The 15,125-nt window shown below is 46.1% G+C and overlaps 1 protein-coding gene across 5 annotated transcripts in view; it reads left to right on the forward strand.

The window, feature by feature from the left end:
* The window catches only part of CARMIL1 (capping protein regulator and myosin 1 linker 1), a 308,617-nt gene that overhangs the window by 128,652 nt on the left and 164,840 nt on the right, over positions 1-15,125 (forward strand). For all 5 annotated transcript variants that reach the window (XM_034985796.1, XM_034985797.1, XM_034985799.1 and 2 more), the window contains 3 exons: positions 9,528-9,625; positions 9,964-10,034; positions 10,248-10,321. In XM_034985796.1, the coding sequence (XP_034841687.1) occupies positions 9,528-9,625; positions 9,964-10,034; positions 10,248-10,321 (243 nt within the window). The remainder of the gene's footprint in view (positions 1-9,527; positions 9,626-9,963; positions 10,035-10,247; positions 10,322-15,125) is intronic.

Genomic DNA, 15,125 nt, shown 5'->3' on the forward strand with positions numbered 1-15,125 from the left:
ACCACACCCTTGCCTGTGTGCAGGAGAGTTGCGGGTAGGCAGGGGTGCGGGGTGAAGTGAGGCGTGATGAGGAGCGGTGAGGGGGAAATACCCACAAGGAGAACATCCTTAAAGCCACCAGATAACTATTTGGGGTGATCATGAGTTAGCAGTCACTACATAGCCCATTCTCCCTAAACGATGTTTAGTAAAGTGACTTTGTACGTCCTGATGAGATCAGAAAATTGTTAAGCACAGCCTCATTTAGCATGGACTTACACGACCCTCGGAACAATATGTAGAATCTCTGCTTTCTTTAAAATGCAGTTTTATTTGCCTAGTATTCTAGGAATTTGGAGGAAATTACCAGTTTTTGGGTTGAATTCTTCCATTTTTTTCCTTCCCAGAGAAAATGGTCAAAGAAGAGTATTTGCACTCTTCTCTTCCATTTAACTTTTTTTTTTTTTAAAAGACTTTATTTATTTGACAGAGAGATACACAGCGAGAGAGGGAACACAAGCAAGGGGGAGTGGGAGAGGGAGAAGCAGGCTTCCCGCCGAGCAGGGAGCCCGATGCGGGGCTCGATCCCAGGACCCTGGGATCATGACCTGAGCCGAAGGCAGACGCTTAACGACTGAGCCACCCAGGCGCCCCCCATTTAACTTTTTGTTAAAAGGTTTGGGCAGCAAATATGAACCAAGCATTAAGTAATGAGCTCCATTTCCAGGGAGGCTGTCATAACATAGATGTTAGTTTCTAAATCTAAGACCTCCACCTGAGCCTCATCTGCACTTCTGTCTCCTGGCTGCACAAGGATGTCCCCAAGCACCTCACATGCAGTGCGTCCCATCAACTTAGCAGGTTTTCCCCCGAACCTGCCCGTGTTTGACACTGTATCTCGGTTAGTGGCTCGTCATGTGCACAGTGTCTTGTTCTTCACTCGCACCTGTCAGACCCTTTTCATGCCTGTCTCCTGGTCTGCTCCTTGTCTGGCCTCTCATTTCCACCGCCTTCGTTCAAAGGGTCTCACGTTCCAGGGCAGCATCGTCCTCACCTGTGCCTGCGTCTCCAGGCCTTCTCCTCGCCGCGGGTCTTCCGCGCGGTCACCAGAATTACCCGGTTGCATCCACGCTGTGTAGGCTGGTATAGCAAGACCACTGCCGTCTGGCCCCATGATCCAGCCTCTCCTGTCCTCAGTGCTTTCATGCAGGCTGCTAATCCAGACACACTCCCACTCCAAAAGACCTAGCCCGGGTGTCTAAAGAGTTTCTTTATTCATGGGTCCGTAGAACTTTGTGATCACGTCCTCTGCTAGCACGTGTCTCGCTGTGTTACAGTTGTTTCTTGATACACTTATATAGTCAGTTGTTTACTGAGTTTCTACTATAGACGGCAGAGTACTAAGTGTTGGGGTCCACGGCCCACGTGGAATTTACATTGGGGAGTTGCATTACTCACATTGGGAAACAGACCCCCCAGAAATAAATCAGTGCAGTAAGTGTAAACTTGAGTAAATGCTTGCAACTGATCTTTAGTGCAGGACTAACATAAAGAATAAAACTCCATCTGCCAGGGCCTCCCAGTGGCCATGATACTTTGAACAGACCCTCGAGGGAGAGAAGGAGCCTGAAGAGGGCAGAGAATCTTTCCTTCTCAGGCCTCTGCTTGTGCTGTCTCGCCTGCCTGGACCAGGGTTGGCGTCTTTGAGGAGCGGAGAGAGAACCCGGGCGGCTGGAGCATGGGAGTGAGGAGAATGCAGGCGGGAGGGGGTAACTGGTGCGAGATGAGGCTGGAGGCACAGGTCTGGGTCGGCGGACGTAGGTCCTCACGGGGAAGAGTTTGCAGGTGAGCACTAGCTCGCTAGGAAGCCGCTGTTGGTTGCAAGTACAGATGTGACATGATTCCTGATGCGGTTTATGAAGATTATTTTTGCCGCTGGAGAGAGTGCAGTGGGAAGGGTAAGGGCAGGAGGGGAGAGCTGGTTAGAATGCGGGCAGGCATATGGGGGAGGGATGGCTGCGGCCATGACGTTAGAGATGAGGATGGGAGGTGGAAGATGGAAGATTTATTGTGGGTACAGGACTGGCTGATGGATTCGGCACGTGGGTGACAGCAGTGAGGAAAGGGAGGACCAAGGATGACTCCTAGGTTTCTGGTTTAATGACTCAGTGACTCGTGATACTTTGCAGTGAGGGGGAAGGGGCCGAGGGTAGCTGGGGGGGCAAGTTTTATTTGGGGGGAGAAACACCCCAACCATTCTGTTTTAGGCATGCTAAGCTTGAGATCTAGGACACGTGAGGGAGGGGCTGTCAGATCGGCAGTTACGTACACCTGGGGTTGGAGCTTGGGGGAAAGGTCCGTCCAGGTCTGGAGATGTCGCAAATGTGGGAGTCATTACTGTAGAGAGTCTTGCTTGCACGACTGTTTTGAGATCATCCAGAGAGAGATGTGCCCCCGGAAGAGAAAATGTCTTGAGAATGAGGACAAGTGTAAGAGGAAGAGTCCTAAAGGGAGTCAGGACAGGATTCCAGGGGAAAACCAGGGCCTGGGAGGATCCTCTGAAGCAGGGAGTGGATTTCTGCAGAATGATCTGGGTGCTGACCAAGCAAGGGCAGAGGGCTGTCTGGGCAACTGGGCACGGTGAAGGGCAGTCCCAGGGTTCTGGTGGGGAGAGGTGGGCCGCCATGCCAGTGGCATGAACTCCAAAGGGAGGAAGCTGGTGTGGTACCTGCAGGACACTTCTTAGAGACGTTTGGCTATGAAGGGGAACTGATAAATGGGAAGTAACTAAAGAGGTACAAGGAATTACAGGCGAATTTTGTTTGCGTTCAGAGTGGGAGGTATTAAAGCACATGGCTGTAACGAGGGGAATGCTCTAGTAGAGAAAGAGAGAGAGAGATTGTTGCTGGAGATCGTGGTAATAAATCCACAATATCCTTGAGAAGGTAAGAGGGAACACAGAGCACACGACATACCTGAGCTTCCTTCTTGGCCAAGAACTACTGGAGCCAAGGCTGTGTTTTTTATTCATCTTAAATCCCTAGTCCTTGGCACATAGTAGATACTCACTGAGGTTTCTCATGCTTACCGTGTGTCGAGTGCATCACTGGGCAATGTGACATGGGAGCCTATGGAAGTTGGAAGACCGTGGTCTGGCCTCCTGACCATGGGTGCGTGGGCCCAGGTGACACGAAGCCGATGAGTGGGTGACCGGGCGTAAGGAGGAGGCGGACGTGTGCGGGCTGGCTGTGCAGAGCTCCGCCTGGAAGCGGGGAGAGGATTTGGAGGGGAGGGCAGGGAAGGCAGAGGCCGTCCAGATGAAGCCACCGATGTGCAAGGAGGCACAGATTATGATGTAGAACTTGACTTGGCAGAGAATTTAAATAATGTTAACGTACTTGACTTTTTTATTTCGCTTTCCTACCCACCGTGCACGGTTAGCTTATCAAAATAAACCTGTAATATTTTGTGACTTGCATGTTCTGTCTTTCCTCTTGAAGTTCCTTAGATTGCATTATGTGATTTTAGCGGGGGAAATGGGTAATTACGTTGGTTCTGGTTATCGACCAGGGAGGGTGGAGAGGTGGGTAATCGTATCCTTTCTTCTCCATCCCTCGTGTTGCTTCGGGTTAAAGCGGTCAGTGAGGGAACGACTTCCTCGACGTAAATAATGGAGAACATGCAAAATAAAATATGTCCCCAGTCATGTCACACATCCCTCTCATAATAAGTTGAAGAATAGGAAACTATATTTGATATAACACCGTATGTTAACTAACTGGAATTAAAATAAAAATGTAAAAAAAGAAACCATGTTTGGAATCCTCAGTCTGGTTGAGTCATCTGTCTCATCGGATACGTTACCTGAGCCTATGGTGGGGCCCTCGGGTACCCCGCTCTCATCTCCTCCCTTGCTCAGGGCTGGTAGGGATGGTGGATAGGGAAGTATCTGGTGAGCGGGTATCAGGAACCAGGAGAATCTGGGGGACAAACACGACCAGCGCAGGCCTCCATTCAGATAATCAGTTCTTGGATAGTCCATTTGACTACATAGAAATGAAACTATATCTGCAAAGATCTGAATTTCCAGTTTTACCCAAATATAATTTTGAAAATGATATCCCTGATCAAACTCAAATATATAAAAACAGGATGTAAATAATCTACAATGTATAATCAGTCCTCTTGACTGCAGTCAATAGAATGCAGGTAGGAAAAAAATGAGGAATTTTAATTAAAATTAATAGTCACACCAGGATCCACTCTTCATCTCCCCTCCGCCCCCATACATACATGTTAGGATATTTTTTGCTTCCTCTTTCCTTCCCTTACAAAATGACATTTCCCTCCCTTCATTAAATGAGGAAAATTTATTTCAAAACATGGGGAGAATTTAAAGGTGCAAGAAGAAAATCTAAGTTAAATTTAAAAATCAGATTGCTGTTAGCATTGTGTTGTGACCACTCTCATCTTTGCTGTGCGGAGCTGGGTGTCATCGGAGACCTAGCCTCGGAGACAGTGACGTTGAGGGGGCTAGGAAATATTTGTAGGTACGTGTTGTTCAATCTGTTTTCCCAGAGCTGTCCGTGATGGCATTTCTCTTCTGGAAGCTGTTTTGTCTTATGGCCTTCAGCTTTTCTAATATTGAGAACCTGGGCTATTCTCCAGGACCAAGCTGGATTATTATTTTTTTTTTTTTTGATGTCAAATTAAGTCATCGGGATGCGGTAGAATTCATTTAGAAAATGTTCACTAAATGACTGCCTCGGGCATACATACATGAGTAAAATGTTTCCTGCTCCCCGAGAGTTTATAGTCTGAAGGCAGTGTTAAGAAAGTTCCACAAATAATATAGTGAAGAGAGAGAAAATCCTCAGGTTTCAGAGAAAGGAAAGTCACATTTAACTTGAGACGCCAGGAAAATAATGTCTGATTTGTATTTGCTTTCCTCCTTTTTTTGAGAGGGGGGCTTTTGTGGAGGGTGGGTCGGGAGAGTTCTGTGGGGAAACGGCGGGAGCAGGTGCCTTTGGGAGACAGCTGTCGGCCTGACACGGCCTGAATTGGGAGCCTGCAGATGTCCCTGTGAGCAAAAGCCTCAAGGACGGGCCTGGGGAGCAACGAAGGCTCTTGGACGTTGGAATAAAATGGTAGTCACACTTGGGGAGAAACAGTCCGTGGTGCTGCTTTATGAACGTGTGTGGAGAGAGCTTTGAGGTACAACTGGAAGGTGTCAGGTTGTCGGGATGCTTTAGCGGGGATGAGACTCTAGGCAAGTTAACTCCCTTCTCAATGCCTCAGTGTCCTCATCTGTAAAATGGGAATAATGCTGTTGGTGCAGGTGGGGATTAAATTAGCTCCTGTAAACTGCTTCAGAGATTTTATTTGTGGTAGAGGTTGTTGCGGTCCGTTACCCAGCGGCAGCAGAAGAAAGCCTGCGCTGTCAGAAAGGGCATTGGTGACGTTTGTAGGGAGTTTCTTTGAAGTTTGATTTTTTTTTTTTTTAAGATTTTATTTATTTATTTGACAGAGAGAGCGAGCAGGAGCAGGGGAAGGGGCGGAAGGAGAAGCAGACTCCTCACTGAGCAGGGAGCCTGACTCGGGACTCGATCCCAGGACCCGGGATCATGACCTGAGCCCAAGGCAGACGCTTAACGACCGAGCCCCCAGGCGCCCCCTGATTTTTTTTTTTTATTATATGTTTACATGGAAGCTGATAGCATTTTTCTAATTTGATTTTTTTGTTGTCAGAATTCCCTAATAACATCCTTATTAGGTGACAGAACAGTAACCTTCTGACATGAGTTTTCTCCTGAGGCTTTCAGCATACTGGGACCTTCTGGCAAACCTGCGACACGTTTGAAAGTCAGCGTGTTAGGACGAGGTTTCTTTGCTCCCGTAATAAAAATGGTATTGCAGATCCCTTTAGGAAGTCAAAGCCAACTGAAGTATGAGAAGGTGAGGTTCCTGTGAAGAAAAGTGGCAAAATAGGAGTTTATGTAAAAACAAAAGAAAGGTACTTATAGTCCGTCCGCTTTTCTAAAGCAGAGACAGCATTTAGTTGGGGTGTGGTTTGCGTCAGGAAAACATCCGGTTCCGGAGACAACGGCCTGTTCCATGAGATGTCTTCAGTTCCTGAGATCAAAGTGTTTTTTAGTTCCTTACAAAAGAAGAGAGGAGAACTGTCACAGAGCCGGGCTGCTTGGAAGAGCTCACACTGATACCTTTTTTTTTTCCTTTAAGATTTTATTTATTTATTTGACGGAGAGAGAGAGCGAGAGAGGGAACACAATCAGGGGGAGTGGGAGAGGGAGAAGCAGGCTTCCCGCCGAGCAGGGAGCCCGATGCGGGGCTCGATCCCAGGACCCTGGGACCGTGACCTGAGCCGAAGGCACATGCTTAACCATCTGAGCCCCCCAGGCGCCCCCGGACTGATACCTTTGAAGAGCGGTTTTGAAGGTCAAGGATGTCTCTGCTGGCTGCCACTTCTCTCGCTTTCCAGTTGACTTGTCCTTACCCCTGAGCAGGAATGTCCGGTGTTGTTTTTGGAGCAAAATTGAGGCTTTAGTTTCTGAATCAGCCATGAGGAGTCCTCCATTTCTCCCTATAATCCTAGACTGCCACCTTCCTATTCTTGATCCTGCCAGCTTCCTGCCAAAGACTTTTGCCTTATTTTCTCCCTGCTTTTGACGAGCTTAACCCCACCCTGTGTGTCACTGAAACAGCATGCCACCCCACCCCGCTGAAATAAAGCAAGAAGTTTAGAGCACAGATGTGATCTCAGATGAAGTCGGACTGGAGTCCACTTGGGTGTGTCCACACCCCAGCTGCGTTGACGCTTGGGGTGGCTTCCGACGGCTCTGCTCTTTCTTTGCGTAATACCTGGTTGTGCGGTCTTGTAGCTGGAAAATAATGCCACTAAAGTACCAGAATGATAGTGTTGAGCCAAGATGAGCCATTTCAAATGGCCAGATTCTGTAATGCCACTTTCGGCGTGAACGTCTTCTTAAACCCACAGTTATCCCCAAATTCAGGACCTTTAGGATAGTGGGACTTAATCTTAGGTGTTTTCAGGTGAAATGGAGAAAAATCATGCTGCCCTTGCAGACCTCATGCATTTATACAAGAATTTGAAGGAATTCATGACATTTGACATCGTTGGTTATACACGATTATGCTTCAATCCTAAATTTTGCGAAGAAGTAGAAATATTTTCAGTGCCAGCAGAACGTGGGTATCTACGTGCTTTGTTACGTACTTGAGGTTTTGTCGAGGAGTAGAACAAGGCCCCTTGTCAGGACCTTGACACGGGAATCCATCCCGTGAGAAAATGGAGCTCCCTGGAAACACTTGCCGCTAATCCTCTACAAGGTGGTTGAGATTCATAATGGTGACTGAGAACATTTTATGTAGCAGAAGTGCTTTTAAGTCGTTGAAGAAGGGTGCAAGTATGTTCAATATAACTTGGCATCTTTACTTCACCACTTTGCACCCACGTCCTCCCGAGATCCCAGGTGCCTCTGACCCGCCGACACCCTTCCTCACAGCCCGTGACCTCCTCCCCTCCCCCGTCCTCCCCACTTCACTCGTGAGCGCCATGCCTGAGCCCTTGTCATCTCCTGGAACAGCGTCTGCTGGGGTGGAATCACATTCCCTCATCCCGCTCTGAGCAGCCCCCTTCCACTTTCTCTCCTTGGAAGGGCCAGGGCCTCCCAGCCACACATCCCTTGGCTGGCAGAGTCCAGCGCTGCAGCTGGGCCCTGGCAGGACCCTCGCGGCCGTCTGTCCCACCTTGCGGCTCGCCTGCCCGGAAAGCCTGCAGCCCCACCGAGCACCAGCTGCCCCCCTTCTCCGCACGTCTGGGCTGCAGAGAGAGTCCCGAAGCTGGTCTGCGTGGCACCACCAGCAGCTCATGACCTTCACTCTCGCTGGGCTCTTATCAGTCCTGTGGGCTTCCATTTAATGTCTCAAGTTGTTTCTCTATTTCCGAAGCCTGACCCTCACCCGTGCCCTCCAGATACTTGTCTACAGTGCCTGTCCAACCATCTCATGCACCCTCTTGAGGCCTTCCGTGGCCCCTCATTGCCCTGAGAACAAAATCTGAACTCCATGGTCGGACCTCGAAGGCTCTCTGTGACCTGGTTTCGGTTCGGTGTAGTTCCCTGGACTCCTCCGTCATTCCCCCTCGTCACACAACATTTGCTGGCTGCTTTGAACTATGTGCAGTTTCTGGTGGTGAACACGAGCCTTCTCATCTCCTTGAACTTGCTGGCCCTTTATCTGGAACACTTTCCCCGGCTCCTGGTCCCACTCCCCTCCAGATATAGTCTTTATTGCTCTCTAGGTTTTAGCATCGATGCTAAGACCCCTCCGCTGCTCTCTCCCCACCAGAGAGTAAGTTCAGTGTCCTTTCTGCCGCCCCACCCTGTGCTTCTCCTGTATTAAGACTTCTCCTTTTATATTGCCTATTTATCTGGTTCTCACGGGAGATGGCTCACTGGGAACACAGGCACGATACCTGTTTTGTTCACAGTTGTATACCGAGTACCTGGTAGCTGGTCTTGCCACACTTAGACATTTAATAAAAATTTGGGTGTGAATTAAGGGATTCATAAGTTGCTCATTACATGATTACTGGGTGATAAGTAGGAGAGCATCAGCTAACGTTTATTGAGACTTTACCAGGCACCAGGGATTGTTTTAATCATCTCACAGGTATTAATTTCTTTCTTTCTCGCAGCTAGGGTAGGTCCTCCCACTTTGCTAGTTCTATGAATAATGAAGCTTGGGGGGTGGTTGGCTGTGCCTTTAACTACTACTTCTGACCTGCTTCTGCGCTGTGCGCGGGGCCTTGTTAGCTCCGAGGATGAGCATGGGGCCTGGGTGTGCTCTCTGGCCCAGAGGACTTGTCGTCAGAGGGGAAGAGATAGTAAAAGGAACATGCTCTTTCTCAATGGCCATTCGTATGCGGTACTGTGGAAGGACAGAGGGGATTTGTATTTTAATTTTTTAGAAGTTAGTGATTTATATTTAGTATACACCTAATCTAATACTAGAACACACTGTTTTCTAGCCATTCTAATAGAATCGAATGTTACAAAACAACTCAATAACCCTAACCCTGAGCTTACAAAAGGGAGTTAAATAAAGAAGTTCATTAAGTTCCTGTAGATCTCCAGCTTCTTAGTGCTCAAAAAATGGAATTATTTTTACCAAAATTGAAGTGGCACCCATCTTTGGTTTTAAGAAGGGCATATCACCGGGACGCCTGGGTGGCTCAGTTGGTTAAGCGACTGCCTTCGGCTCAGGTCATGATCCTGGAGTCCCGGGATCGAGTCCCATGTCGGGCTCCTTGCTTAGCAGGGGGTCTGCTTCTCCCTCTGACCCTCCCCCCTCTCATGTGCTCTCTCTCTCTCATTCTCTCTCTCAAATAAATAAATAAAATCTTTAAAAAAAAAAAAAAAAGAAGGGCATAGCACCAAATAGAGTTCTGTGTGCAGGGGCAAAAAAACCTTGATTTTTGAAATTTATTGTTACTGTTGATCTTACAGGCGAATCATGAAAAAAGTCTCGATGGAGCCATCTGACCGACTGGCCAGTCTCCAGGCTCTGTGGGACAACCAGACCGTGGCCGAGCAGGGCCCCTGTGGTGAGCATGCATTTTAAAACCAAATTATAAATGGCTGCATGGATGTCCCCCTGCCAGGAAGTTATGTCTATTCCTAGTATGTTACTGTAAAGGTGCAATTAGTCTTAAGGTGTAATTAGCACCGCACAGACTTTAGATTGGCGGATAAAAGTCCTATATTTAAGCTGTATTGCGTGCTGCTATGTACTTACTATAGAATGGGAGCAGAATCTTCGCTGTTTTCCCAAATAGAAAGAACAATCAGCATTGTCCGCATTGGCCATATTTAAACTTTTATATTTTAACTTCAGATAAATCATTTAGCCAAAAACCCGTCACGTTTCTGTTGTGGGTTTCAGGTGGATTTTCTCAGATGTACGCCTGTGTTTGCGACTGGCTCGGGTTTTCATACCGAGAAGAAGTACAGTGGGTAAGTGTATCTATGTGCACAGGAGCGTTTACGCACATGCGCGCCTGAGAATATTCCAGGGTGCGACTGGCTTCTTTCTTTTTTTCTCCCCCACCTCCCTTCATCCTTAGATTCTGTGAAAATCTGTCTGTATCATTATCTAATTCTCTTTGCATCCCTCTTCCCTGATCATCTTTGTGGGCTATTTACATGATTGAGTTTTATTTCAAATAGGATGTGGATACAATTTATCTGACGCAAGACACCAGGGAATTGAATTTACAAGACTTCAGTCATCTTGACCACAGGTAAGCTACTTCTTTCTTTCCTTCCTTGTACAACTAATTGTGCCTCCAGAACTGTATTTCTCTGCTGGCGCTTACGGACATATGTGATCTCCAGAAAATCCTGTTACAGGGGAAATCGGGAGAATCTCAGCATCTCTGAATCTTGCCTTCCAAGAAGTACTTTCAGATGCGTTCATTTGGGAATGAAGTGCATGTGTGTACCTCAGGTCCAGAGTTTGTGCTTAGAAACCTTGGAGATAGAATTCTTAAGTTCTTGTAGCAGCCCACGAAAGTCTATATAATCGTCTGCCTGTATATTATATGTGATACGGTATTATTTTGCCTAATGGCCATTAGAACATTTTTCTAGGAGGAAATTTTGTGCTGCAATCCTAAGAAATGACTTTTTGTTTATAATTTCTTTAGGAGTTGGGGATTGCTCGGGTATAGATGCGCATATGTTGGTGGAAATCCATTCGCCAGTATCTGCCTTGTGATAATGGTAGTACAACTGTGAATCCTGTTACGTGTTATTTGAGAGACTCCTAGGTTTTAAGACCTTGACTTCTGTATATTTAGGGCTGTGGCTCGTGTGACCAGGCCCCAGAGAAGAAGTTCATTCAGTCTATCCGAGTTCTTTTGCTCCCTGACAGAGCTGAGTGGTGCCCCAGTGTCTTTGCTGGTGGTTTATCCTGGGTTTCCCTGTCTCCTCCACCCTGGATATCCTGTTACTTATTTTAAGTGGCAGGTATTAGTCCAACCCCAGTGAACCTCAGCCTGGGAAATCTTCCATCCCTGTGTGGAATTGAGAGAGAGAATCCTGGGATTCCGGTTGTCCCTTTTATGCCACGCGGACAGTTGGGATTGCAGACAGCGTTACGATTTCTTACCACCAGCATCTTGCCCCAAAAAATGCCATTTCAGATTATTTCTCCACCTATCTCAGGGAAATCCAGCATTGTACAGGGTGAACCCCCAGGAGTTCAAGCCAACTGAATTGAGCAGAGAACATGGATGCTAGCTGGAGGTAGCTTGTCTCTGCATAGCCGGGCATACGGAGCACGGTGAGGCAGGGTCTGCTGGGTCTGTAGTTGTGACCGAAATCAAGTGCCGATAGCCCCTGGTTCTCAAGCTTGGATCTGCTTCCTTCTTGTGGAGCAGGCAGTTTCCTTCCTGCTTAGGGCCGATCTCCCTCTTTCTACATACGAGGGAACTTCATACTCCCATTCAGGCTTGCCTCTTTCCTGTGTAGCTCGTGAAAAAAGTGAACTGAGAAACGAAAAGGGAGAATATTTGCTCTGCAAGTTTTTTTTTTACAATAAAAACAGAAAATGGCACGTAGAATAAGAGAAGTGGGTAGGCTTGCCGTATCAGAGCTCAGTGTTTTTGGCCCTGGGATCCCTTTATTGTTCTTGAAAACGGTTGAGCTTTTGTTTATGTGGGTATATCTTTTGGTACTGATCATCTTAGAAATTAAAACTAAAATTAAAAACATTGATTAATTCCTTGAAAGATCTCAATAAGCCTATTACATGTTAATGTCGGTACTAGTTTTATGAAAAATAACTATTTTCCAAGACAAAAAATAAGTCCGCCAGAAGAGTGCATTCGTTTACCTTTTTGCTGATCACTTTATCTTCGAAACCTCATAGAAGACCGCTCACTCTGTTGTGATTCGTGGCCCTGAGTGAAATACATTAAGAAAATGCAGACTTAAGCGGACACGTAGTTAGAAGAGGGAGTATTTTTAATAACCTTTTCACTAAGCTATGGATATTCTTCTTTGATTGTTCACCACAACTCAGTAAGAGATGGTTTTCTAAAGATCACTTGGCAGGGTGCAGTCTGAAACTGTTCAATGCACATTTTGTTACATTAAAATGCATTTGGTCCATCTTGTACTTTGATGGGTCCTATCTTTAGATGATTTCGTAGCATCCTGCATTGGTCATTTAGAAAATACTGGTTTGCGGAGTTTTGCATGGCGTCCAGATATTCCGCTGTTGTACGAAAGGGAGAAAAGAAGACCTCTGTTAGCACCGCTGATCTCATCCAGAAAGTCTCGAAGTGCGGCAAAGCTGTCAAGCTCATTGTGGCAGATAAAGGTCTCCCCAAATTTAAATTTTTTTTTTTTTTTGAAGATTTTATTTATCCATTCATGAGAGAGAGAGAGATGCAGAGGCAGAGGGAGAAGCAGGCTTCCCCTGGAGCAGGGAGCCCGATGCGGGGTTCGATCCCAGGACCCTGGGATCATGACCTGAGCCGAAGGCAGCCACTTAACCGACTGAGCCACCCAGGCGTCCCTAAATTTTTTTTTGAAGATATAATTTTACTATTGGAAAAAAGTGCTGTCAGGTGATTTCCTTGAAGTGTCTGGCTAACTTTTTACGCCTTAGAGAAAATACCCGCTAAATCCCAAGTCTCAATAACTGTGTTTTGTCATTTCTTTCATGGTGTTCTTTGAGAAAAGGGAGCTAGTTCTGCTTCTCACTCTCACAGGAATACTTTACCTGAGACAGTGACCCCCTTTGGTACATAGAGGAAGCATTTTGTGCATACTTCTGTTTTGTCACACAGGCATGTACTCAAGGGCTGAGATTTAATAACGTGAGTACTTTTTACTGCTTCATTAGGGGCATTCTTAAAGGAACTGGCATTTGTTTAAAGCAGCTGGGTGCGTGGTGGTGGAGAACAGTGACCAGCATCCCAGCTTGGCACTGCTGAGTTGGTTCCTGCTGAAGCCCGAGCCTTTTCCCACTGTCCCTTCTCTACCCACCATGCAGACATCTCCATGGCATAAAGGACAAATTGGTTTTCGTGTTACTATGAAAATACTTTTGAACTTGTGAAGCCCCTAAGGGCGTCTCAGGGTTTCCCTGGGGTCCCTGGACCCTAGTTGGAGTGAAGACATTGTGTAAGGCAGCTAGAGGTGTTTCTCCAGGTTTCTGTTACCCCCTTAATGATTTTTACACCATTCGTAGGTTCTGCATAGTGGCAGTGCTGAATTTTCCAGCTTACCCACTGTGCTTAATTTGGTGATTAATCTGTCACCAGAGGGAAACCGTATCCAGGGAAGCTACTAATAAATACGGTTACCTGAAAAATGTAGAAATATGTAGAATCCTATCCACAAGTGAGAAACCTTGTCAAAACTTAGAATTTTCCTACAGATCTTTCCTAATTCCTTAGCTGGAGAATTTTCAGTTTGTCAGGAAACACTGCATTCATAATCATCTACTTTTCTTACCTGTTTAAGGGCTAGACGGATGTTCTTCATTACTGAGACTTTAGATGATAACGTGGAATACTTTTTCTGTAAAGGGCCAGATAGTAAGTATTTTAGGGCCTTATGGGGCAGAGAGTCACTGTTGCAATTATGCGCTGCTGCTGGTATAGATCGAAAGCAGCTCCAGACAGAACGTGATCGAATGAGTGTGACTGTGTTCCAATAAAACTTACAAAAGTACGCACTGTGGGCTCTGGTTTGCTCATGCCTGTTCTGCATCAGTAGCCTCTCACGTGGGATGTGGATACCCAAAGAAAAATGCAAGATGAGCTACCAAAAAAATAGAAAAATGATGAGCTTCATTTTAAAATTTCTATCTTTGTTTTATAATATATAATGCTATTACTATTGTAGTATTTAGCATATAATAATTATGTAAAATTAGGGAGTCACTTGTTATTTTTTGTAGTATTTAGCATATAATAATTATGTAAAATTAGGGAGTTCTCAAAAAAAATTTTTTTTCCAAAAAAAAATTTTTTTTTTGCAGTGGGCTGAACAGCAGGCATCACTGCTCTAGATGTCCTCTTTCCTACTAGTGCCTAAATAATTTGACTTTTTTTTTTTAAGATTTTATTATTTATTTGACAGAGAGGGACAAAGCAAGAGAGGGAACATAAGCAGAGGGAGTGGGGGAGGGAGAAGCAGGCTTCCCGCCGAGCAGGGAACCCGATGCGGGGCTCGATGCCAGGACCCTGGGATCATGACCGGAGCCGAAGGCAGACGCTTAATGACTGAGCCACCCAGGTGCCCCTAAATACTTTGACTTTTTTCAGAACTCTGTCTTTCTCCCAATCTTCAAAGTTTATCCCCTTTTTCTTGAGGATGTAATTTGTCCCCATGATTCTTACTATTAAAATTAGCACCAGTTTCTATATAAAGAGGTTACTCTCAGTCTTACTCGATGGTCTGTATTAATAGTATTTTGCCAATCAAGTTACAACCAAGTATATTGGGTGAACATCTGTGTTTATTAGAAGTGGGAGCATGCTTATCTGTGAAGGAAATCTGCACTCACTGGCCGTAGTTTGGTAGGATTCATAGTGGTACAATCTGAGTGTGTGATATGGGTCAGTCTCTGAGTTGGAGAGGTCTTACAAGAATGTTGGTGACTCTCTCATTTGGGTGTGAATTATGGAGAAGAGAACAGAGGAATTGGACAGATTGGCAGGTGCCATGCGTTGAGCTGGCGTTTGTCAGCAAATAGGGGCCGTGCTTCTCATATGCTTTGATGGGTTTTCCCACAGTGGCTCTGTGTTTCTCTGTGTGAACGTAATTCCCGATTGGCTGTCATTCAAAGCTCTGTCTTTTCATTCCATTCTTTCTTGTATTTCGTCATCATAGTTAGAAACATCCCTTCTTAAGAGTCCCTAAAGCTGTTAGTGATCCTGGAATGGAAGTTGCCCGAGGGTTGGGCTGTGTCTGTCTCGTTCCTGCTGTCTGATGTGATGCTCTTGGGTCGAACAGTGGCTCAGAATAAAGGATTTTCAAGGGAAACAGCTGCTCTAGGGGAGCAGATCATTATCCTGGGAGGTTGAG

This window comes from Mirounga leonina, unplaced genomic scaffold (genome assembly GCF_011800145.1).
Source record: "Mirounga leonina isolate KUSES-001 unplaced genomic scaffold, KU_Mleo_1.0 Mir_366, whole genome shotgun sequence".
In the NCBI taxonomy this organism is placed as follows: Eukaryota; Metazoa; Chordata; class Mammalia; order Carnivora; family Phocidae; genus Mirounga; species Mirounga leonina.